This window comes from Cherax quadricarinatus, chromosome 53 (assembly GCF_038502225.1).
Source record: "Cherax quadricarinatus isolate ZL_2023a chromosome 53, ASM3850222v1, whole genome shotgun sequence".
Lineage (NCBI taxonomy): Eukaryota > Metazoa > Arthropoda > Malacostraca > Decapoda > Parastacidae > Cherax > Cherax quadricarinatus.
This window is the reverse complement of record NC_091344.1, coordinates 28,178,463-28,205,016: the sequence shown is the minus strand read 5'-3', so window position 1 is coordinate 28,205,016 and position 26,554 is coordinate 28,178,463. Positions and strand designations below refer to the sequence as shown.

At 44.7% G+C, this 26,554-nt stretch overlaps 2 protein-coding genes across 3 annotated transcripts in view; one reads left to right on the top strand and one right to left on the bottom strand.

The window, feature by feature from the left end:
- LOC128692432 (cytochrome P450 4C1) overlaps positions 1-26,554 on the top strand; it is a 610,069-nt gene that overhangs the window by 126,582 nt on the left and 456,933 nt on the right. The gene's annotated exons all lie outside the window — the stretch shown is intronic.
- LOC128692430 (cytochrome P450 4c3-like) overlaps positions 1-26,554 on the bottom strand; it is a 71,508-nt gene that overhangs the window by 37,230 nt on the left and 7,724 nt on the right. For both annotated transcript variants that reach the window (XM_070096504.1, XM_070096503.1), the window contains exons 2-3: positions 14,464-14,632; positions 2,998-3,177 (exon numbers count right to left, since the gene is read on the bottom strand). In XM_070096504.1, coding sequence (XP_069952605.1) covers positions 2,998-3,177; positions 14,464-14,632 — 349 coding nt within the window. The remainder of the gene's footprint in view (positions 1-2,997; positions 3,178-14,463; positions 14,633-26,554) is intronic.

Genomic DNA, 26,554 nt, shown 5'->3' with positions numbered 1-26,554 from the left:
TTAAGCAGTCACCATCACAGAAAGTACCGGCAGTTAATATTGTTAAGCAGTCACCATCACAGAAAGTACCGGCAGTTAATATTGTTAAGCAGTCACCATCACAGAAAGTACTGGCAGTTAATATTGTTAAGCAGTCACCATCACAGAAAGTACCGGCAGTTAATATTGTTAAGCAGTCACCATCACAGAAAGTACCGGCAGTTAATATTGTTAAGCAGTCACCATCACAGAAAGTACCGGCAGTTAATATTGTTAAGCAGTCACCATCACAGAAAGTACCGGCAGTTAATATTGTTAACCAGTCACCATCACAGAAAGTACCGGCAGTTAATATTGTTAAGCAGTCACCATCACAGAAAGTACCGGCAGTTAATATTGTTAAGCAGTCACCATCACAGAAAGTACCGGCAGTTAATATTGTTAACCAGTCACCATCACAGAAAGTACCGGCAGTTAATATTGTTAAGCAGTCACCATCACAGAAAGTACCGGCAGTTAATATTGTTAAGCAGTCACCATCACAGAAAGTACCGGCAGTTAATATTGTTAACCAATCACCATCACAGAAAGTACCGGCAGTTAATATTGTTAAGCAGTCACCATCACAGAAAGTACCGGCAGTTAATATTGTTAACCAGTCACCATCACAGAAAGTACCGGCAGTTAATATTGTTAAGCAGTCACCATCACAGAAAGTACCGGCAGTTAATATTGTTAACCAGTCACCATCACAGAAAGTACCGGCAGTTAATATTGTTAACCAGTCACCATCACAGAAAGTACCGGCAGTTAATATTGTTAACCAGTCACCATCACAGAAAGTACCGGCAGTTAATATTGTTAACCAGTCACCATCACAGAAAGTACCGGCAGTTAATATTGTTAAGCAGTCACCATCACAGAAAGTACCGGCAGTTAATATTGTTAACCAGTCACCATCACAGAAAGTACTGGCAGTTAATATTGTTAAGCAGTCACCATCACAGAAAGTACCGGCAGTTAATATTGTTAACCAGTCACCACCACAGAAAGTACCGGCAGTTAATATTGTTTCCAATCACCATCACAGAAAGTACCGGCAGTTAATATTGTTAAGCAGTCACCATCACAGAAAGTACCGGCAGTTAATATTGTTAACCAGTCACCATCACAGAAAGTACCGGCAGTTAATATTGTTAAGCAGTCAACATCACAGAAAGTACCGGCAGTTAATATTGTTAACCAGTCACCATCACAGAAAGTACCGGCAGTTAATATTGTTAACCAGTCACCATCACAGAAAGTACCGGCAGTTAATATTGTTAACCAGTCACCATCACAGAAAGTACCGGCAGTTAATATTGTTAACCAGTCACCATCACAGAAAGTACCGGCAGTTAATATTGTTAAGCAGTCACCATCACAGAAAGTACCGGCAGTTAATATTGTTAACCAGTCACCATCACAGAAAGTACCTTCAGTTAATATTGTTAAGCAGTCACCATCACAGAAAGTACCGGCAGTTAATATTGTTAACCAGTCACCATCACAGAAAGTACTGGCAGTTAATATTGTTAACCAGTCACCATCACAGAAAGTACCGGCAGTTAATATTGTTAAGCAGTCACCATCACAGAAAGTACCGGCAGTTAATATTGTTAACCAGTCACCATCACAGAAAGTACCGGCAGTTAATATTGTTAACCAGTCACCATCACAGAAAGTACCGGCAGTTAATATTGTTAACCAGTCACCATCACAGAAAGTACTGGCAGTTAACATTGTTAACCAGTCACCATCACAGAAAGTACTGGCAGTTAATATTGTTAACCAGTCACCATCACAGAAAGTACCGGCAGTTAATATTGTTAACCAGTCACCATCACAGAAAGTACCGGCAGTTAATATTGTTAACCAGTCACAATCACAGAGAGTACCGGCAGTTAACATTGTTAAGCAGTCACCATCACAGAAAGTACCGGCAGTTAATATTGTTAACCAGTCACCATCACAGAAAGTACCGGCAGTTAATATTGTTAACCAGTCACCATCACAGAAAGTACCGGCAGTTAACATTGTTAAGCAGTCACCATCACAAAGTACCGGCAGTTAATATTGTTAACCAGTCACCATCACTGTTACAAGCTTCCTTAATTGATTTATGAAAATGGTCTTACTCCTGTGTTTACTGTGTGTAGTTGCCTGATATTAGTTCTGTCCAGGAGAGATTGTCCAGGAACTTTTTACGACAAATGTACAAATGTCTTGCCGAATAAGACAAACTGGCGAGTTAGGCCTAAAAAGCAAGGATTTTTTTCTCTCGAATTAACAGAATAATAATTTGCTTATGCTGTAAATCTGGAAAAATCATTCTAATTAGAACTAGAAATTATACATATTGATTTAATCTGACCTATGATATATATTTTAAAATTTACCTGAAAAACTACATTAGCTTAATTTTAGATGAAATTTCTACGTTAGGTTTAATCCAAAAATTTTTATTTTACATTATTTTCAGCGAATAATATATCTATTAATATGTAAAAAAATAAAAAAAACTTATGGAAAAAGTCGAATTTTTAAGGAAGTTCGACGTATTCGGCAAGTTGGACTTATTGTTCAACGTAATATAAATTAGTATTATTTGCAATAAATTATTAGCATTATTTACAAAGACACTATCACAATGATTTTCTGCCCCTATTTATATATGTATTCAGTTAAATTCAGTGTTTGCTAAGAGCAAAACGATACTTTATACTGATATGAACAATATTTTATACTCGGTTGACTGTCACCTGTTACTTTATTTCGTCTGAAAACACAGACAGCTAAGGTAAAATATCAACCCCAATATGTGACCCACAATATCCTGCTAATATCCTGGTACATAATTAGTGTTGAGTGATCAAGGGAATTAGGTGTTAAAGTAGACTAGCACATACGTCTCGCTCTGCCTTGAATTCAAACTCCTGACTCCTCAGTTAGTAACTAAAGTTCAGCTTTTAAACTTACCAATGCAGTTCCTGATTCCAGCGCTGAAAGGAATGTAGGAGAAGCGATGACGCTTGTTGACGTTCTCTGGGAGGAAGCGGTCAGGGTCAAACACCTCTGGATCAGGGAACTGTGTTGGGTCGCGGTGAATTTTGTAAATAACTATTGACACTGTTGTGCCGGCCGGAATACAATAGCCGTCTGAAGGAGACACAATAATAATATTAATAGTAAATAGGATTGGAACGATAACAAAATTTTGGCTAATACTGATAAATGACTCACGAAATCGTAATGACACGATTGCAAACAAACTTACCACGGGCGAGGTTTGAACCCGCGATCAGTCTCAAAACTCCAGACCGTCGCGTTACCCACTAGGCCAGCTGGCTTCAATGAGATTCAGTAAGATTCAATAACATTGACCAGTGGCTAACGTGACGGTCTGGAGTTTTGAGACTCTCTGATCAAACCCCGCCCGTGGTATGGTTCGTTTCTGATAAAAATTGTGGTCGATTTTGATACCAATTCCGATACCCAATTATCGATCGGTTCCGACACTAGCATATTTTTTTTTTAATTATGACTGTGTTCAGTATGTAAGGGAATTTTTATTGCACAATATTTATTAGATAACACAAGTTTAAATGTTAAATAACTTAAATTACTTGAGATGATAATGTCAGTAGTCATTACTTGGCTTGTTATATTAGTTACTGCTTGACAAAGGCATTTGTACTCAGTTGTGGTTGCAGGGGTCGATTCATAGCTCCTGGCCCCGCCACTTCACTGATCGCTACTATGTCCTCTCTTTCCGTGCTCCATGAGCATTATACATACCTCGTCTTAAAACTATGTCTAGTTCCTGCCTCCACTACGTCACTGTCCAGACTATTCCACTTCCTGAAAAATCTATGACGAAAGACACATCTCTCTGACTCATCTGAGTCTTCAGCTTCCGACTGTGACCCCTTGTTTGTGTGTTTCATGTGTGTATGAGTGTGTGTTTGTGTTTGTGGGACTGTGTGTGTGTGAGGGAAACAGAGAAGGGAAGTGGGAAACAGTAAAGAAGGGGGAGAGAGATGGGGAGAGGGGGATTAAGGGGAGAGAGAGGGGAGGGAGAAGCAAATGGGGCGAGACAATAGGAGAGGGAGAAATAAAGGGGGAAGAGGGAAAGAGGGGAGACAACAGGAAGAGGAGGATGAGGAAAGAGAGGTGGGGGAGAGTGTAGGGGAGTGAGTGTGTACTCGCCTAATTGTGGTTCCAGGGGACAAGACTCGGCTCCTGGCCCCGCCTCTTCACTGATCGCTACTAGATCCTCTCTCTCTCTCTCTCTGTGCTTCCAGAGCTTTGTCATACCTCGTCTTAAAGCTATGTATGGTTCCTGCCTCCACTACATCACTTGTTGGGCTATTCCACTTACTGACGACTCTATGACTGAAGAAATACTTCCTAACGTCCCTGTGACTCGTCTGAGTCTTCAGCTTCCAATTGTGACCCCTTGTTTCTGTGTCCCCTCTCTGGAACAACCTGTCTCTGTCTACCTTATCTATTCCACGCATTATTTTGTATGTCGTTATCATGTCTCCCCTGACCCGCCTGTCCTCCAGTGTCGTCAGTCCGATTTCCCTCAACCTTTCCTCGTAGAACATACCTCTGAGCTCTGGAACTAGTCTTGTTAAGAACATAAGAATGAAGGAACACTGCAGAAGGCCTACTGACCCACACAAGGCAGGTCCTTAGCAAAACGACCTCTACCCAAAGTTACCCAAGAATTAACTCCCGTACCCAATGACACCAATCAAACCCAGCCCCTCCCACTCATATATTTGCCCAATCTCTTCTTAAAGCTACCCAAGGTCCTAGCCTCTATCACCCAACTGGGAAGACTGTTCCACACATCCACAACTCTGTTAGAAAACCAGTACTTACCTATGTCCTTTCTAAATCTAAATTTATCCAACTTATATCCATTATTTCTGATTCTTACCTGGTTCGACACCCTCAATACCTTATTAATATCTCCTTTGTTTATGCCCGTCATCCACTTATACACCTCAGTGATATCTCCTCTCATTCTACGTCTCTCCAGAGAGTGGAAATTTAAGGCTTTAAGCCTATCTTCATACGGAAGATTCCTTACACAGTAAATCTCTAATTTCTTGACGCGTTTGACCAGGTGTGGGTTCCAAACTGGCGCTGCATACTCCAGTATGGGCCTGATGTACGATTCCTTACTAAGGTATCGGAACGCTATTCTCAGGTTTGCCAGGCCCCCGTATGCTGCAGCAGTTATGTGGTTGATGTGTGCCTCTGGAGATGTGCTCGGTGTTATACTCACCCCAAGATCTTTCTCCTTGAGTGAGGTTTGCAGTCCTTGGCCACCTAGTCTATACTCTGTCTGTGGTCTTCTTTGCCCTTCTCCTATCTTTATGACTTTGCACTTGGCAGGGTTGCATTCAAGAAGCCAGTTGCTGGACCAGGTGTCCAGCCTGTCCAGGTCTCTTTGAAGTCCTGCCTGGTCCTCATCTGATTTAATTCTCCTCATTAAATTCACAGCATCTGCGAACAGGGACATCTCTGAGTCTATCCCTTCCATCATGTCATTCACATATACCAGAAATAGCACTGGTCCTAGGACCGACCCCTGTGGGACCCCGCTCGTCACAGGTGCCCACTGTGATACCTCATCCCGTACCATGACTCGTTGTTGCCTCCCTGTCAGATATTCTCTGATCCATTGTAGTGCCCTTCCTGATATATGCGCCTGATCCTCTAGTTTCTGCACTAGTCGCTTGTTAGGAACTGTGTCGAAGGCCTTCTTGCAGTCCAAGAAAACGCAATCAGCCCACCCATCTCTCTCGTGTCGCACTTCTGTAACTTTGTGATAGAACTCCAGAAGGTTTGTGACACAGGATTTGCCTTCCATGAATCCGTGCTCGTTATCGTTTATAATCTTGTTCCGTTCCAGGTGCTTCACCACTCTCCTCCTGATAATCTTCTCCATGACTCTGCATACTATACATGGCAGTGACACTGGTCTGTAATTTAGTGCCTCTTTTCTGTCTCCATTTTTAAAAATGGGAACTACAATTGTGGTCTTCCATACCTCAGGTAGTTGCCCAGTTTCAAGGGATGTGTTGAAGATTGTGGTTAATGGCACACACAGTATATTTGCTCCCTCCCCGAGGACCCACGGGGAGATGTCCGGTCCCATTGCCTTTGAGGCATCAAGGTCACTTAGCACCTTCTTCACCTCCTCCTCAGTTGTGTGCATATCGTCCAGCACCTGTTGGTCTGTTTCCTGTTGGTGTCCCCCTCTGTCCTGTCTTCCCAGAGTCCTTCCTGTCTCCACTGTGAATACTTCCTTAAATCTCCTGTTGAGCTCCTCACATACCTCTTGATCGTTTCTTGTGAGTTCCCCACCTTCTTTCCTCAGCCTGATCACCTGGTCTTGACTGTTGTCTTTCTCCTAATGTGGCTATACAGCAGTTTCGGGTCAGACTTGCCTTTCGATGCTATGTTATTTTCGTACTGTCGCTGGGCCTCCCTCCTTATCTGTGCATATTCGTTTCTGGCTCTTTGACTGATCTCCTTGTTTTCCTGGTTCCTTTGCCTTCTATACCTCTTTCATTCTATAATGCACTTAGTTTTTGCCTCCCTGCACCTTTGGGTAAACCAAGGACTCGCTTTGGTCTTCCCATTGTTTCTGTTGCCCTTGGGAACAATCCTTTCCTCTGTCTCCTTGCATTTTGTTGTTACATACTCCATCTTTTCATTAACTATTTTTCCTACCATTTCTCTGTCCCACTGTACCTCCTGCAGGAAGTTCCTCATACCTGTGTAGTCTCCCCTTTTATAGTTTGGCTTTTCCCATTCGACTCCTGTTACCCTCTCCACCTGTAACTCTACTATGTAATCAAAGCACAGGACTACGTGGTCACTAGTTCCTAGGGGCCTCTCATATGTGATGTCATCAATGTCTGAGCTACTCAGGGTAAACACAATGTCGAGTCTTGCTGGTTCATCCTCCTCTCTCTCTCTCTCTCTGGTAATGTCCGTGATGTGTTGATGCATGAGGTTTTCCAGTACCAGTGTGTGTGCGTGTGCGTGTGTGTGTGTGTGTGTGTGTGTGTGTGTGTGTGTGTGTGTGTGTGTGTGTGTGTGTGTGTGTGCGTTTGTGCGTGTGTGTGTGTGTGTGTGTATGTATTTGTGCGTGTGTATTTGTGTGTACTCGCCTATTATGTATGCCCATTCACCTGAGTCTGGGTTCTGCTTAACTTCATCATTGCATCTCATTCCTCCTTTCGTCTTTGTACCCTCTCTCTCGGTATCGTCCTTTCTTCTTGTGTTTTGTCACGATCAAGGTATACTCTCCAGTACTCTTGTTTGTCCCTCAGTCGTGCTTTCTCCTGCAGGATCCTGTATCTAGCCGATTCTGCCTTGAAAATTACTTTGACAGTCCGTTTCCTTCCACTCGTCAACCACCCAATTTTCCGAAAATTTGTCATCTGGGTCATGTCGCCCTCACCTATTGCTTTGATGATACCTTCAATCGCTTTCTTCTCCCCCTGTTTTCTTTCATCTTGGGTTTCCCCTTCGACTTCTTGGAGCCCATAGACAAACACTGACCCCTCCCTTACCTCCTCCCACTGTGTCGACCTTTGTATCCTCTGAGGTGTTTTAGCTCCTTCCATTGAAACGTTCCTGCATTCAATCCCTGCCCTTGCTGAAGCGCCTGTGCTCAGTGGACTGTCTTTCTTGCTCAGCTGTTCCTTGCCACTGCAGTTGTCTCTTAATTTCTGCATATGGCATAGCAGAAATTTCCACTCTTTATAATTCGTTTTCCCGTCTTGGCTACCCTTCCCATTTTATAGACTTTGCCCTCTCACGTGCTAAACGTAATTTCTTCTCTCCCAAACTCTCTACTCCTGGGAACTCTTCTGTCCTCTGCCTTCCCTACATTTCCGGTCTTTCTAATCTCAACAATTATCTCCGTCCCTTAGACATCAAGCTTACTTTCCGCCAGACTAACACTATTCGCACTAATCTCGTTCATACCTCTCCTCCCTCTACAGATGTTATTGGTGTCTACTCTATTTCTTGCTCCTCCTGTCCTCTTCAATACTTTGGAGAAACTGGCAGATCTCTTTCTGACAGACTTAGGGAGCACAAAAATAGTGTTAAGCTTGCCGACGCTAACAATGCTCTTTTCTGTCACATCAGAGATCACAGCCATCCTGTTGACTGGTCTTCTGCTAAAACTGTCTTCCCTACTTCCAACTTTAACAGTCGCCGTCTGGTTGAATCCTCTCTGATACACAACTTTCCTTGTACGAATCTTAGTCCTGGCTTCGTCTCTGTAGATGCCTTCCTCTCCCACTACATTGTAAAATGCTCCAAACTTCAGAACACCCTTGACTTAACCTGATTCCTCCTTTTTTCTTCTCCCTCTTCCCCTTTCCTCTTTCCTTTTTTCTCTTCTGGGTTGTCTTTCTTCTGTCTTATGTTTCTGTTCCTTCATTATTTATTTCATTATTTTCCCTCCCCCCCCCACCTCTGTGCACTTGCTCTCCCTCTGTGGGCACCTAGCTCCCTTGCAGTGCTCCCCTTTCTTTGTATTTGACTGGCTCCTCCTCCTTACTTCCCCATTACTACTTGCATCTCCGCCACTACTACTACTACCACCTCTTCCTGCTTATATATACCCGTCCTGCTCTACTTTTCGTTAATGTGACTTTGTAAATGGTCCAAGTCGGACCGAAACGTCGTCGTAAGCTCCTCTCTTCTATGTGCGGGTTATTTGTGTATCCTGTATCCCATCTCTGAAACATTCGATCCCTGTCCACCTTGTCAATTCCTCTCAGTATTTTATACGTCGTTATCATATCCCTCCTATCCTCCAGTGTCCTCAGGTTGAATTCCCTAACCCTTAGTTCCGGAACTAATCTTGTTGCAATGTTTTGCACTTTTCCCAATTTCGTGACGTGTTTGACTAGGTGCGGGTTCCATACTGGTGCTGCATACTCCAGTATTGGCCTGATGTAAACGTTGTACAATGTCGTGAATGACTCCTTACTCAGATGTCTAAATGCTTGTTGTGAAATAAGTGCTGATCACATAAGAATAGTTGAGTGAAATGAAAGAAAGTGATGAAGAGGATGTCAGAGAAGGTACAGCCAGAGTGTGCAGCAGAACCTTGTGGGTTACTCGAGGATGTCAGACAAGGTACAGCCAGTGTGTGCAGCAGAACCTTGTGGGTTACACGAGGATGCCAGACAAGGTACAGCCAGTGTGTGCAGCAGAACCTTGTGGGTTACACGAGGATGTCAGACAAGGTATAGCCATAGTGTGCAGCAGGACCTTGTGGGTTACACGAGGATGTCAGAGAAGGTACAGTGGGCCTGAAGAAGATAAATTATGTAACATCACAGTCACTAGTGAAATGGTTGTGAAGCAGATAGACCGACTGAAGCAAAATAAGTCACCGGGTCCTGATGAGGTTTTTTCAAGGGTTCTTAAGGAATGCAAAATGGAACTCTGTGAACCATTAACTAATATTTTTAATTTATCTCTTCAAACAGGTGTAGTGTCTGATATGTGGAAGATGGCTAATGTAATTCTTATTTTTAAAACAGGGGACAAGTCGTTACCGTTAAATTACCGCCCAATAAGCCTGACCTCAATTGTAGGCAAATTACTAGTCAATTATAGCTGAGATTGCAAGAAGCCATCTCGATAAGCATAGCTTGATTAATGATACTCAGCATGGATTCACAAGAGGCCGTTCTTGTCTAACTAATTTATTAACTTTCTTCAGTAAAGCTTTTGAGGCTGTTGATCACGATAAAGAATTTGGTATTATTTACTTAGATTTTAGTAAGGCTTTTGATAGAGTTCCACACCAAAGACTGTTAAAGAAAGTGGCAGCTCATGGCATTGGGGGAAAAGTGCTCTCATGGATCGAGTCATGGCTCACAGACAGGAAGCAGAGAGTGTCCATAAATGGGGTTAAATCCGAGTGGGGATCTGTATCAAATGGCGTTCCAAAGGGATCAGTCTTGGGCCCGTTGTTGTTTATAATATATATCAATGACCTTGATGAGGGTATTACTAGTAATATGAGCAAATTCGCCGATGACACAAAGATAGGTAGGATAATTGATTCAAACGTAGATGTTAGGGAAGTTCAGGAGGATTTAGACAAACTCTCTTCTTAGTCAGAAAAGTGGCAGATGCAGTTCAATGTTGATAAATGCAAGGTTCTGAAGCTCGGGAGTGAACATAACCCTAACACTTATAAGTTAAAAAATGTGGAACTTAGCCATACAGATTGCGAAAAGGACTTGGGGGTTATGGTAAGCAGCAACCTTAAACCAAGACAGCAATGCCTAAGTGTACGTAATAAGGCAAATAGATTATTGGGATTTATATCAAGAAGTGTATGCAACAGAAGTCCAGAGGTCATACTGCAGCTTTATACATCATTAGTAAGGCCTCACCTAGATTATGCAGCTCAGTTCTGGTCTCCATATTACAGAATGTATATAAATTCGTTAGAAAATATTCAGCGTAGAATGACTAAATTAATACATAGCATTAGAAATCTTCCTTATGAAGAAAGATTGAAGACTCTTAAGTTACATTCACTTGTTAGACGAAGAATGAGGGGAGACCTGATCGAAGTGTATAAGTGGAAGATAGGTATTAATAAAGGGGATATTAATAAGGTCTTGAGGATGTCTCTCCAATAGAGAACCCGCAGTAAAGGATTTAAATTAGATAAGTTTAGATTTAGAAAGGACAAAAAAAAGTATTGGTTTGGAAATAGGGTAGTTGATGAGTGGAACAGTCTACCTAGTTGGGTTACTGAGGCTGGGACTTTAGGTAGCTTCAAATTTAGGTTGGATAAATATATGAGTGGGAGGGGTTGGATTTGATTGGGACTTGCAAATGAGTGGATAGAGCCATCAGAGCTTATTTCTTAGAAGGCATTGAAAATTTGGTTGAGCAAATGTTTTGTTAGTGGGATGGATTGTAAAGGACCTGCCTAGTATGGGCCAACAGGCATCCTGCAGTGATCCTCCTTTATTATGTTCCTATGTTCAGAGTGTGCAGCAGGATCTTGTGTGTTACATGAGGATGTCAGACAAGGTACAGCAGGAGAGTGCAGCAGGACCTTGAGGGTTACATGAGGATGTCAGAGAAGGTACAGCCAGAGTGTGCTCAGGGAGGCAGTTGAATAGTCTTGGGCCCCTGACACTTATTATGTTGTCTTTCAGTCTACTCGTGACACCATTGCTTTTCACTGAGGGAATGTTGCATCTCCTGTCGAGTTTTTTGCTTTCGTAGGGAATGATTTTCGCGTGCAAGTTTGGTATCATATCCTCTAGGACTTTCCAAGTGTATACTGTCATACATATCAAAGGACTTCAACAGTTCCCAGTAATTTAGGTGCTTTATCCTACTTAAGTGTGTTGTGACAGTTCTCTGTATATTCTCCAGGTCAGCAATTTTGCCTGCTTTCAAGGGAGCAGTTTATGTACAGCAGTATTCCAGCCTAGAGAGAACAAGCGATTTGGCGTCCCTAGTTCTGAAGGTTCTCATTACCCATCCTTTCATTTTTCTTGCAGATGGGGTAGATATATTGTTGTGGTCTCTGAAGGTGAGATCCTCTGACATTATCACTCTCAGGTCCTTCACATTAGTTTTTCACTCTATTGTGTGGTTAGATTTTTGTTTTTTACCCAGATATAGTTTTAATTTCCTCAAGTTTTCGATATCTGAATAGTTGAAATTTCTCTTCATTGAACTTTATATTGTTTTGTGCGTCTCATTTAAAGATCTGGTTGATGTCCGCCTGGAGTCTTGCGGTGTCTTCGATGAAGGTCACTGTCATGGCAATTCAGGTGTCATCCGCAAAAAAACGGCTCACATTTATTTTGTTTTGGAATATGTTAAGTATATTGCTTAGAAAAACAGAAAGTATAACTGCAGCATAATAAAGATATATGAAGGTAAGGTGACGTGTGTAACTGGAGCTTATATTGAAAAACATAAGTAAACAATTCTTAAAATAAAAGAAAGAGTTGGTTGTTGTTTTATGGAGCTGGAAAAGGCAAGTGACAGGATATGATGTGGTTTGTTTACTAACATTAATTCCTTTACAAAACATATCTTAACTTGTTGCAAATTATAACGAGTATTTATGAGGAAAGTGAGACACTGGTTTTGATTCTGGAGACATAGCTTATTGTAAAATATTGAAACTCTTATATTAGATTACGTTATTTGTTATAGCTCACACCGGGTTTTTTAGAGATTAGGAAAATTTTGAATGTGAATCCAGATCAAAGTAGTGTTATGTAAAGAAATACAACCAGGGTTAATGATGGGATGGAAAGTCAGAAAACGAATTAAATAAATGTTGAGTATTTACATACTGGGTGTATGCATGATTACGTATATCATAGAAATGCGGGAGAGAGACTTGCTAGAGTTTCAGTGGGTGTTTAGACAAAATTTTTTTTAAATTATAAGACATGTATGACTAGAGGTGAGACTGGAAGAAATTAGTATGGAGGATGTATATGTATTCAGAAGGAAGCTGCAGGAAGCACTGACAAGAAACCTGTGAAGTAAGAAGTTGTATGTATAGCATTAATATTTAGTAGGTTACGGTATTTGAATACTATTATTACAATCTAAATTACTATTATTACAATCTAAATTAAGCGTCACATAGCGTTGCAGGGTAGGATGTGCTAGGTCTGAGACTACCTGCGATCTGAATAAGCACGTAGTGTATAAAATAAACTTAGATAGCTTTGTACTTTTATAAGAGCTTGAGGTGGACATGGAGGTATAACCCCAAACACAAATTCAATTGGTGAGGTATGAGCAAAAGATGGAAAACCAGTGACAGTAACAGACAGGGAAATATAAAATTGGAAAGCCACTTGTTGCTTATCCATAGTGTAGTGTCTTCAGAAAAAGGACACAATAATTATTAAATATAAATATTCTATTTCATATAATAAATAGCTAAAACGAAAATTTATTGCTTTGGAGAACTTGTTGATGGTCCCCAGTTAAGGCTGTTTTATGGTCTCCTTGTGCCTTGTCTGACGCTGTGTTGTTCACGTCTGTTCTGAAGATCATTGCAGTTTCGTAAATGGATCGTCCTACTGTTCAAGCAAGCTGTTATGTTGTCTCTATTGTTCAAAAGTTAGCTTATCTAGGGACTTGTTTTGGTCAATCTTTTTTTTAAGTCGAGTCTAACCAAGCACATACCGAGCATACACACACACACACACACACACACACACACACACACACACATACACACACACACACACACACACATACACACACACACACACACACACACACTCACACACACACACACACACACACACACACACACACACACACAATTATACATATTACTCTTGTACATATGAGTACATCTCATCAATGCAACGTACCAGAAGGTACATATTCTTAAGATTATTATATTGTACGGTATCTTATTCAAAAGTGCCCATAGTACCATATGTATTTTATTTACAGAATAATTTTAAAAATAATACAAAAGTATTATACTTTAGAATTGTGTAAGAGCCTTGATGTCCGAGGAGGATCAATAAGTCGGATGTCAGAGGAGGATCAATAAGTCGGATGTCAGAGGAGGATCAATAAGTCGGATGTCAAAGGATCAATAAGTTGACTTAGTATTCTCTGGAGATATCTTCGGATAATAAACGTTGCATTATTCTTCATAGATTAAAAATTATTTTTCAGAGATTTAGAAAACCCCCAGATAAAAGTTATGTACCACTAGAAGTAATAAACTGATGGAAAGTAAGAACACATACAATGTATATACAGTGTTTAAGTCTGGGTGTGTGAAGCATTATGTAAATTATAAGAATGGTGTTTAAACTAATGGTTTTAAAAGTGAATATAGATAATTGTTAATTTCCTGAGGATAATTAAAAGTATAAGACATAAGACTAGAGGTCAGACTGGAAGAAAGGAGATGGTGGATGGAAATGTATTCAGAAGAAAGTTGTAGGAAACACTGATGGAAAGCTGTGGAGTAAGAAGTTCTATATTTAGCATTAATATTTAATAGGTTTCGGGATTTGAATAATATTACAATCAAAACTAAGCGCTAAACCCACAAGGGTCATACAGGGTTGCAGGGTAGGATATGCTAAAAATGTAATATGCTAGGTCTGAGACTAGCACATGTTTTTTTTGTATTTTTCTAACAGCTTGAGGTGGACATGTAGGTATAACCTCAAACACAGATTCAATTGTTGAGGTATGAGTAATAGAGACGAGGTACGTAGCTCCGGTATGCTAGCAACAGCTTGATCACCTACCAGGTTACCAGCAGACAATGGCGCACGCCAGGAAACAGTCCTTTGATATTTGACAAGCAAATTATTTATACCATGTTGGATACAGACTTCTACTTACCTATAACAACATCCTCATTAACTGTTCTGGAGATTACCGGCGCAGGTGGGAAAAGCCTCATTGACTCCTTGATGCACATTTCCGTGTACTTCATCTGACGAACGTCTTCCGTGGTGACGGGACTGTCAGGGTTGATCAATATTCCATCCAACTCTTCGTGTACACGAGCCTAATTGGAAAATTTTTCCGTAATGATCGTAGCAAATTTGGTTTAAGTATAAAGTCTACCGGCTACATGGGATGCGTTTGAGATTCACTTCACCGATATACCAGCATTTCAAATACGTTAATAGAAATAAGGACACTACCACTGTATATACAAAATTGACTAAAAATTTAAGACCAGGTATAGAAGAACTTCATATTTGGTCTTAAGTCAGAGAGTTCCCTCAGTACAAGTGTCTTTGAGATCAGAATACACAAACGTATTTTATTTGGTTTTTAAATCGTTCACATGTGAGGCGTCAGAAGTGTTGAATGAACGGGACTTAAGAGTGAACAGCTGGTTGAAAGAGAGTACCTAGGAAGCTGGTTTTCAGGTGTTGGTATAATTTTTTTTTTCACTTGAGGAACGTTGGAAAAGCTGACGGAATTTTCCGGACTTCGGCCTTTCACCTTTCCCACTCTTGCCGCCCAGACTGTCTATAACTAAGTTATTAGGTATATAATGTCGTGCCTAATAAGCCGAACTTGACAAAGTGGCCGAACTTGACAAACTGGTCAAACTTACCAAACTGGTCCAACTGGCCGAACTTGCCAAACTGGCCGAACTTGCCAAACTGGCCGAACTTGCCAAACTGGCCGAACTTGCCAAACTGGCCGAACTTGCCAAACTGGCCGAACTTGACAAACTGGCCGAACTTGACAAACTGGCCGAACTTGCCAAACTGGCCGAACTTGCCAAACTGGCCGAACTTGCCAAACTGGCCGAACTTGCCAAACTGGCCGAACTTGACAAACTGGCCGAACTTGACAAACTGGCCGAACTTGCCAAACTGGCCGAACTTGCCAAACTGGCCGAACTTGCCAAACTGGCCGAACTTGCCAAACTGGCCGAACTTAACAAACTGGCCGAACTTGACAAACTGGCCGAACTTGCCAAACTGGCCGAACTTGCCAAACTGGCCGAACTTGCCAAACTGGCCGAACTTGCCAAACTGGCCGAACTTGCCAAACTGGCCGAACTTGACAAACTGGCCGAACTTGACAAACTGGCCGAACTTGCCAAACTGGCCGAACTTGACAAACTGGCCGAACTTGCCAAACTGGCCGAACTTGCCAAACTGGCCGAACTTGCCAAACTGGCCGAACTTGCCAAACTGGCCGAACTTGACAAACTGGCCGAACTTGACAAACTGGCCGAACTTGACAAACTGGCCGAACTTGCCAAACTGGCCGAACTTGACAAACTGGCCGAACTTGACAAACTGGCCGAACTTGACAAACTGGCCGAACTTGCCAAACTGGCCGAACTTGCCAAACTGGCCGAACTTGACAAACTGGCCGAACTTGACAAACTGGCCGAACTTGCCAAACTGGCCGAACTTGCCAAACTGGCCGAACTTGACAAACTGGCCGAACTTGACAAACTGGCCGAACTTGCCAAACTGGCCGAACTTGCCAAACTGGCCGAACTTGCCAAACTGGCCGAACTTGCCAAACTGGCCGAACTTGCCAAACTGGCCGAACTTGCCAAACTGGCCGAACTTGCCAAACTGGCCGAACTTGCCAAACTGGCCGAACTTGCCAAACTGGCCGAACTTGCCAAACTGGCCGAACTTGCCAAACTGGCCGAACTTGCCAAACTGGCCGAACTTGCCAAACTGGCCGAACTTGCCAAACTGGCCGAACTTGCCAAACTGGCCGAACTTGCCAAACTGGCCGAACTTGCCAAACTGGCCGAACTTGCCAAACTGGCCGAACTTGCCAAACTGGCCGAACTTGCCAAACTGGCCGAACTTGCCAAACTGGCCGAACTTGCCAAACTGGCCGAACTTGACAAACTGGCCGAACTTGACAAACTGGCCGAACTTGCCAAACTGGCCGAACTTGCCAAACTGGCCGAACTTGACAAACTGGCCGAACTTGCCAAACTGGCCGAACTTGCCAAACTGGCCGAACTTGCCAAACTGGCCGAACTTGACAAACTGGCCGAACTTGCCAAACTGGCCGAACTTGCCAAACTGGCCGAACTTGACAAACTGGCCGAACTTGACAAACTGGCCGAACTTGCCAAACTGGCCGAACTTGCCAAACTGGCCGAACTTGCCAAACTGGCCGAACTTGCCAAACTGGCCGAACTTGCCAAACTGGCCGAACTTGCCAAACTGGCCGAACTTGCCAAACTGGCCGAACTTGCCAAACTGGCCGAACTTGCCAAACTGGCCGAACTTGCCAAACTGGCCGAACTTGCCAAACTGGCCGAACTTGCCAAACTGGCCGAACTTGCCAAACTGGCCGAACTTGCCAAACTGGCCGAACTTGCCAAACTGGCCGAACTTGCCAAACTGGCCGAACTTGCCAAACTGGCCGAACTTGCCAAACTGGCCGAACTTGCCAAACTGGCCGAACTTGCCAAACTGGCCGAACTTGACAAACTGGCCGAACTTGCCAAACTGGCCGAACTTGCCAAACTGGCCGAACTTGCCAAACTGGCCGAACTTGACAAACTGGCCGAACTTGCCAAACTGGCCGAACTTGCCAAACTGGCCGAACTTGCCAAACTGGCCGAACTTGCCAAACTGGCCGAACTTGACAAACTGGCCGAACTTGCCAAACTGGCCGAACTTGCCAAACTGGCCGAACTTGCCAAACTGGCCGAACTTGCCAAACTGGCCGAACTTGCCAAACTGGCCGAACTTGACAAACTGGCCGAACTTGCCAAACTGGCCGAACTTGACAAACTGGCCGAACTTGACAAACTGGCCGAACTTGCCAAACTGGCCGAACTTGCCAAACTGGCCGAACTTGACAAACTGGCCGAACTTGCCAAACTGGCCGAACTTGCCAAACTGGCCGAACTTGACAAACTGGCCGAACTTGCCAAACTGGCCGAACTTGACAAACTGGCCGAACTTGACAAACTGGCCGAACTTGCCAAACTGGCCGAACTTGACAAACTGGCCGAACTTGCCAAACTGGCCGAACTTGCCAAACTGGCCGAACTTGACAAACTGGCCGAACTTGCCAAACTGGCCGAACTTGACAAACTGGCCGAACTTGCCAAACTGGCCGAACTTGCCAAACTGGCCGAACTTGACAAACTGGCCGAACTTGACAAACTGGCCGAACTTGACAAACTGGCCGAACTTGCCAAACTGGCCGAACTTGACAAACTGGCCGAACTTGACAAACTGGCCGAACTTGCCAAACTGGCCGAACTTGCCAAACTGGCCGAACTTGACAAACTGGCCGAACTTGCCAAACTGGCCGAACTTGACAAACTGGCCGAACTTGACAAACTGGCCGAACTTGCCAAACTGGCCGAACTTGCCAAACTGGCCGAACTTGACAAACTGGCCGAACTTGCCAAACTGGCCGAACTTGCCAAACTGGCCGAACTTGACAAACTGGCCGAACTTGCCAAACTGGCCGAACTTGACAAACTGGCCGAACTTGCCAAACTGGCCGAACTTGACAAACTGGCCGAACTTGCCAAACTGGAAGAACTTGACAAACTGGCCGAACTTGACAAACTGGCCGAACTTGCCAAACTGGCCGAACTTGCCAAACTGGCCGAACTTGACAAACTGGCCGAACTTGCCAAACTGGCCGAACTTGACAAACTGGCCGAACTTGACAAACTGGCCGAACTTGACAAACTGGCCGAACTTGACAAATTGGCCGAATTTGCCAAACTGGCCGAACTTGACAAACTGGGCGAACTTGACAAACTGGCCGAACTTGACAAACTGGCCGAACTTGACAAACTGGCCGAACTTGCCAAACTGGCCGAACTTGACAAACTGGCCGAACTTGACAAACTGGCCGAACTTGACAAACTGGCCGAACTTAACAAACTGGCCGAACTTGCCAAACTGGCCGAACTTGACAAACTGGCCGAACTTGACAAACTGGCCGAACTTGACAAACTGGCCGAACTTGACAAACTGGCCGAACTTGACAAACTGGCCGAACTTGACAAACTGGCCGAACTTGACAAACTGGCCGAACTTGACAAACTGGCCGAACTTGACAAACTGGCCGAACTTGCCAAACTGGCCGAACTTGACAAACTGGCCGAACTTGACAAACTGGCCGAACTTGACAAACTGGCCGAACTTGACAAACTGGCCGAACTTGCCGAACTTGACAAACTGGCCGAACTTGCCAAACTGGCCGAACTTGCCAAACTGGCCGAACTTGACAAACTGGCCGAACTTGCCAAACTGGCCGAACTTGCCAAACTGGCCGAACTTGCCAAACTGGCCGAACTTGACAAACTGGCCGAACTTGACAAACTGGCCGAACTTGCCAAACTGGCCGAACTTGACAAACTGGCCGAACTTGACAAACTGGCCGAACTTGACAAACTGGCCGAACTTGACAAACTGGCCGAACTTGCCAAACTGGCCGAACTTGACAAACTGGCCGAACTTGACAAACTGGCCGAACTTGCCAAACTGGCCGAACTTGCCAAACTGGCCGAACTTGCCAAACTGGCCGAACTTGCCAAACTGGCCGAACTTGACAAACTGGCCGAACTTGCCAAACTGGCCGAACTTGACAAACTGGCCGAACTTGACAAACTGGCCGAACTTGCCAAACTGGCCGAACTTGCCAAACTGGCCGAACTTGACAAACTGGCCGAACTTGCCGAACTTGCCAAACTGGCCGAACTTGACAAACTGGCCGAACTTGACAAACTGGCCGAACTTGCCAAACTGGCCGAACTTGCCAAACTGGCCGAACTTGACAAACTGGCCGAACTTGCCAAACTGGCCGAACTTGCCAAACTGGCCGAACTTGACAAACTGGCCGAACTTGCCAAACTGGCCGAACTTGACAAACTGGCCGAACTTGCCAAACTGGCCGAACTTGACAAACTGGCCGAACTTGCCAAACTGGCCGAACTTGACAAACTGGCCGAACTTGCCAAACTGGCCGAACTTGACAAACTGGCCGAACTTGACAAACTGGCCGAACTTGCCAAACTGGCCGAACTTGCCAAACTGGCCGAACTTGACAAACTGGCCGAACTTGCCAAACTGGCCGAACTTGACAAACTGGCCGAACTTGACAAACTGGCCGAACTTGACAAACTGGCCGAACTTGACAAATTGGCCGAATTTGCCAAACTGGCCGAACTTGACAAACTGGGCGAACTTGACAAACTGGCCGAACTTGACAAACTGGCCGAACTTGACAAACTGGCCGAACTTGCCAAACTGGCCGAACTTGACAAACTGGCCGAACTTGACAAACTGGCCGAACTTGACAAACTGGCCGAACTTGACAAACTGGCCGAACTTGCCAAACTGGCCGAACTTGCCAAACTGGCCGAACTTGACAAACTGGCCGAACTTGACAAACTGGCCGAACTTGACAAACTGGCCGAACTTGCCAAACTGGCCGAACTTGACAAACTGGCCGAACTTGCCAAACTGGCCGAACTTGACAAACTGGCCGAACTTGACAAACTGGCCGAACTTGCCAAACTGGCCGAACTTGACAAACTGGCCGAACTTGCCAAACTGGCCGAACTTGCCAAACTGGCCGAACTTGCCAAACTGGCCGAACTTGCCAAACTGGCCGAACTTGACAAACTGGCCGAACTTGCCAAACTGGCCGAACTTGCCAAACTGGCCGAACTTGCCAAACTGGCCGAACTTGCCAAACTGGCCGAACTTGCCAAACTGGCCGAACTTGACAAACTGGCCGAACTTGCCAAACTGGCCGAACTTGACAAACTGGCCGAACTTGACAAACTGGCCGAACTTGCCAAACTGGCCGAACTTGCCAAACTGGCCGAACTTGACAAACTGGCCGAACTTGCCAAACTGGCCGAACTTGCCAAACTGGCCGAACTTGACAAACTGGCCGAACTTGCCAAACTGGCCGAACTTGACAAACTGGCCGAACTTGACAAACTGGCCGAACTTGCCAAACTGGCCGAACTTGCCAAACTGGCCGAACTTGCCAAACTGGCCGAACTTGCCAAACTGGCCGAACTTGACAAACTGGCCGAACTTGCCAAACTGGCCGAACTTGCCAAACTGGCCGAACTTGCCAAACTGGCCGAACTTGCCAAACTGGCCGAACTTGCCAAACTGGCCGAACTTGACAAACTGGCCGAACTTGACAAACTGGCCGAACTTGCCAAACTGGCCGAACTTGCCAAACTGGCCGAACTTGACAAACTGGCCGAACTTGCCAAACTGGCCGAACTTGCCAAACTGGCCGAACTTGACAAACTGGCCGAACTTGCCAAACTGGCCGAACTTGACAAACTGGCCGAACTTGACAAACTGGCCGAACTTGCCAAACTGGCCGAACTTGACAAACTGGCCGAACTTGCCAAACTGGCCGAACTTGCCAAACTGGCCGAACTTGACAAACTGGCCGAACTTGCCAAACTGGCCGAACTTGACAAACTGGCCGAACTTGCCAAACTGGCCGAACTTGCCAAACTGGCCGAACTTGACAAACTGGCCGAACTTGACAAACTGGCCGAACTTGACAAACTGGCCGAACTTGCCAAACTGGCCGAACTTGACAAACTGGCCGAACTTGACAAACTGGCCGAACTTGCCAAACTGGCCGAACTTGCCAAACTGGCCGAACTTGACAAACTGGCCGAACTTGCCAAACTGGCCGAACTTGACAAACTGGCCGAACTTGACAAACTGGCCGAACTTGCCAAACTGGCCGAACTTGCCAAACTGGCCGAACTTGACAAACTGGCCGAACTTGCCAAACTGGCCGAACTTGCCAAACTGGCCGAACTTGACAAACTGGCCGAACTTGCCAAACTGGCCGAACTTGACAAACTGGCCGAACTTGCCAAACTGGCCGAACTTGACAAACTGGCCGAACTTGCCAAACTGGAAGAACTTGACAAACTGGCCGAACTTGACAAACTGGCCGAACTTGCCAAACTGGCCGAACTTGCCAAACTGGCCGAACTTGACAAACTGGCCGAACTTGCCAAACTGGCCGAACTTGACAAACTGGCCGAACTTGACAAACTGGCCGAACTTGACAAACTGGCCGAACTTGACAAATTGGCCGAATTTGCCAAACTGGCCGAACTTGACAAACTGGGCGAACTTGACAAACTGGCCGAACTTGACAAACTGGCCGAACTTGACAAACTGGCCGAACTTGCCAAACTGGCCGAACTTGACAAACTGGCCGAACTTGACAAACTGGCCGAACTTGACAAACTGGCCGAACTTAACAAACTGGCCGAACTTGCCAAACTGGCCGAACTTGACAAACTGGCCGAACTTGACAAACTGGCCGAACTTGACAAACTGGCCGAACTTGACAAACTGGCCGAACTTGACAAACTGGCCGAACTTGACAAACTGGCCGAACTTGACAAACTGGCCGAACTTGACAAACTGGCCGAACTTGACAAACTGGCCGAACTTGCCAAACTGGCCGAACTTGACAAACTGGCCGAACTTGACAAACTGGCCGAACTTGACAAACTGGCCGAACTTGACAAACTGGCCGAACTTGCCGAACTTGACAAACTGGCCGAACTTGCCAAACTGGCCGAACTTGCCAAACTGGCCGAACTTGACAAACTGGCCGAACTTGCCAAACTGGCCGAACTTGCCAAACTGGCCGAACTTGCCAAACTGGCCGAACTTGACAAACTGGCCGAACTTGACAAACTGGCCGAACTTGCCAAACTGGCCGAACTTGACAAACTGGCCGAACTTGACAAACTGGCCGAACTTGACAAACTGGCCGAACTTGACAAACTGGCCGAACTTGCCAAACTGGCCGAACTTGACAAACTGGCCGAACTTGACAAACTGGCCGAACTTGCCAAACTGGCCGAACTTGCCAAACTGGCCGAACTTGCCAAACTGGCCGAACTTGCCAAACTGGCCGAACTTGACAAACTGGCCGAACTTGCCAAACTGGCCGAACTTGACAAACTGGCCGAACTTGACAAACTGGCCGAACTTGCCAAACTGGCCGAACTTGCCAAACTGGCCGAACTTGACAAACTGGCCGAACTTGCCGAACTTGCCAAACTGGCCGAACTTGACAAACTGGCCGAACTTGACAAACTGGCCGAACTTGCCAAACTGGCCGAACTTGCCAAACTGGCCGAACTTGACAAACTGGCCGAACTTGCCAAACTGGCCGAACTTGCCAAACTGGCCGAACTTGACAAACTGGCCGAACTTGCCAAACTGGCCGAACTTGACAAACTGGCCGAACTTGCCAAACTGGCCGAACTTGACAAACTGGCCGAACTTGCCAAACTGGCCGAACTTGACAAACTGGCCGAACTTGACAAACTGGCCGAACTTGCCAAACTGGCCGAACTTGCCAAACTGGCCGAACTTGACAAACTGGCCGAACTTGCCAAACTGGCCGAACTTGACAAACTGGCCGAACTTGACAAACTGGCCGAACTTGACAAACTGGCCGAACTTGACAAATTGGCCGAATTTGCCAAACTGGCCGAACTTGACAAACTGGGCGAACTTGACAAACTGGCCGAACTTGACAAACTGGCCGAACTTGACAAACTGGCCGAACTTGCCAAACTGGCCGAACTTGACAAACTGGCCGAACTTGACAAACTGGCCGAACTTGACAAACTGGCCGAACTTGACAAACTGGCCGAACTTGCCAAACTGGCCGAACTTGCCAAACTGGCCGAACTTGCCAAACTGGCCGAACTTGACAAACTGGCCGAACTTGACAAACTGGCCGAACTTGCCAAACTGGCCGAACTTGACAAACTGGCCGAACTTGCCAAACTGGCCGAACTTGACAAACTGGCCGAACTTGACAAACTGGCCGAACTTGACAAACTGGCCGAACTTGACAAACTGGCCGAACTTGCCAAACTGGCCGAACTTGACAAAGTGGCCGAACTTGACAAACTGGCCGAACTTGACAAACTGGCCGAACTTGACAAACTGGCCGAACTTGCCAAACTGGCCGAACTTGACAAACTGGCCGAACTTGACAAACTGGCCGAACTTGACAAACTGGCCGAACTTGACAAACTGGCCGAACTTGCCAAACTGGCCGAACTTGACAAACTGGCCGAACTTGACAAACTGGCCGAACTTGACAAACTGGCCGAACTTGACAAACTGGCCGAACTTGCCAAACTGGCCGAACTTGACAAACTGGCCGAACTTGCCAAACTGGCCGAACTTGCCAAACTGGCCGAACTTGACAAACTGGCCGAACTTGACAAACTGGCCGAACTTGACAAACTGGCCGAACTTGCCAAACTGGCCGAACTTGACAAACTGGCCGAACTTGACAAACTGGCCGAACTTGCCAAACTGGCCGAACTTGCCAAACTGGCCGAACTTGCCAAACTGGCCGAACTTGCCAAACTGGCCGAACTTGCCAAACTGGCCGAACTTGCCAAACTGGCCGAACTTGCCAAACTGGCCGAACTTGCCAAACTGGCCGAACTTGACAAACTGGCCGAACTTAACAAACTGGCCGAACTTGACAAACTGGCCGAACTTGACAAACTGGCCGAACTTGCCAAACTGGCCGAACTTGCCAAACTGGCCGAACTTAACAAACTGGCCGAACTTGCCAAACTGGCCGAACTTGACAAACTGGCCGAACTTAACAAACTGGCCGAACTTAACAAACTGGCCGAACTTTCTTAAAAGTTAACAACAGTAAATATTTTTGGTTAAATTATGCTTTAACTCACAGAGATCAGTTGATATATATTAAAAATACAAAATAAATTACATATGAATATATTTTCAATGATTTATAACATAAACTATATATATAACTATACATATATATATATATATATATATATATATGCAAAACAACCAATCTGGAAGAATAGAGAAATTCCAAGCGCTTTCGTGACTATTCACATTATCAAGGAACTATGAAAGTAAAGCATCCAAGGAAGCTATATAAGTGGTCTGGCCAGCACCTCACTATCAGATCCCACAACGGTTAAACACCTGACGAGCGCCGGACCAACTTGGATAGGTCCTTTGCACAACTCACCCACAAGCTATTCTACCCAAGAAAATTTTAAAATTATTATTTGTCCTGTGTATTATTAAATTCTTCCCAAATTCTATTAATTATAAATGGATCTAATTTATATAAACCAAAGGAAATATTCATATTATTGTCAAAACTGCTTTTTATGAAACAAGATTCAATTATATTCCTGTCGACCATGGACTTGCTTGATACTACTTTCTCAACTTTTTGAAAATCAATTGGATGGTTAAATAGAGCATTGGAATCTTGTCCAGTTGTAATGCTATATTTATGTTGTTTTAATCTTAGTTCGAGATTTTTACCAGTTTGACCATAAACTTTATCGCAAATTTTACAAGGAATCTTATAGACACATCCATCAGCATTTTGGGGGGAATTCTTTATCAAAAGTTTTTTTACTGTATTCAAAAAAAAAAAAAAAAAAAAAAACTTATGATAGATAGAATGGATAGAATGGATATGATAGAATGGATAGGGAAGGAATGTGGCAGATATTGCAAGTATATGGAATAGGTGGTATGTTACTAAATGCTGTGGAGAGTTTTCATGAGCATAGTGAGGCTCAGGTTAGGGTATGTAGAAAAGAGGGAGAATACTTCCCGGTAAAAGTAGGTCTTAGACAGGGATGTGTAATGTCACCATGGCTGTTTAATATATTTATAGATGGGGTTGTAAAAGAAGTAAATGCTAGGGTGTTTGGGAGAGGGGTGGGATTACATTATGGGGAATCAAATACAAAATGGGAATTGCCACAGTTACTTTTTGCTGATGATACTTTGCTTATGGGAGATTCTAAAGAGAAATTGCAAAGGTTATTGGACTAGTTTGGGAGGGTGTGTAAAGGTAGAAAGTTGAAAGTGAACATAGAAAAGAGTAAAATGATGAGGGTATCAAATGATTTAGATAAAGAAAAACTTGATAACACTTTGGAGAGAAGGCGTATGGAAGAAGTAAATGTTTTGAGATATTTTGGAGTTGACGTGTTAGCGGATGGTTTTATGAAGGATGAGATTAACCATGGAATTGATGAAGGAAAAAAAGGTGAGTGGTGCGTTGACGTATATGTGGAGACAAAAAAAACGTTTTCTATGGAGGCAAAGAAGGGAATGTATGAAAGTATAGCGGTACCAACACTCTTATATGGATGTGAAGCTTGGGTTGTGAATGCAGCAGCGAGGAGACGGTTGGAGGCAGTGGAGATGTCTTGTCTAAGGGCAATGTATGGTGTAAATATTATGCAGAAAATTCAGAGAGTGGAAATTAGGAGAAGGTGTGGAGTTAATAAAAGTATTAGTCAGAGGGCTGAAGAGGGGTTTCTTAAGATAAGATAAGATAAGATTTCGTTCGGATTTTTAACCCCGGAGGGTTAGCCACCCAGGATAACCCAAGAAAGTCAGTGCGTCATCGAGGACTGTCTAACTTATTTCCATTGGGGTCCTTAATCTTGTCCCCCAGGATGCGACCCACACCAGTCGACTAACACCCAGGTACCTATTTGCTGCTAGGTGAACAGGACAACAGGTGTAAGGAAACATGTCGAATGTATCCACCCGCCGGGAATCGAACCCGGGCCCTCCGTGTGTGAAGCTGGAGCTTTAGCCACCAGGCCACCGGGCCACCACCACCAGGCCACCGGGCCTTTGGTTTGGTCATTTAGAGAGAATGGATCAAAGTAGAGTGACATGGAATGGGTATAAATCTGTAGAGGAAGGAAGGCGGGGTAAGGGTAGTCCTTGAAAAGGCTGGAGGGAAGGGGTAAAGGGGTTTTTGTGGGCGAGGGGTTTAGACTTCCAGCAAGCGTGCGTGAGCGTGTTAGATAAGAGTGAATGGAGACGAATGGTATTTGGGACCTGACGAGCTGCTGGAGTGTGACCAGGGTAATATTTAGTGA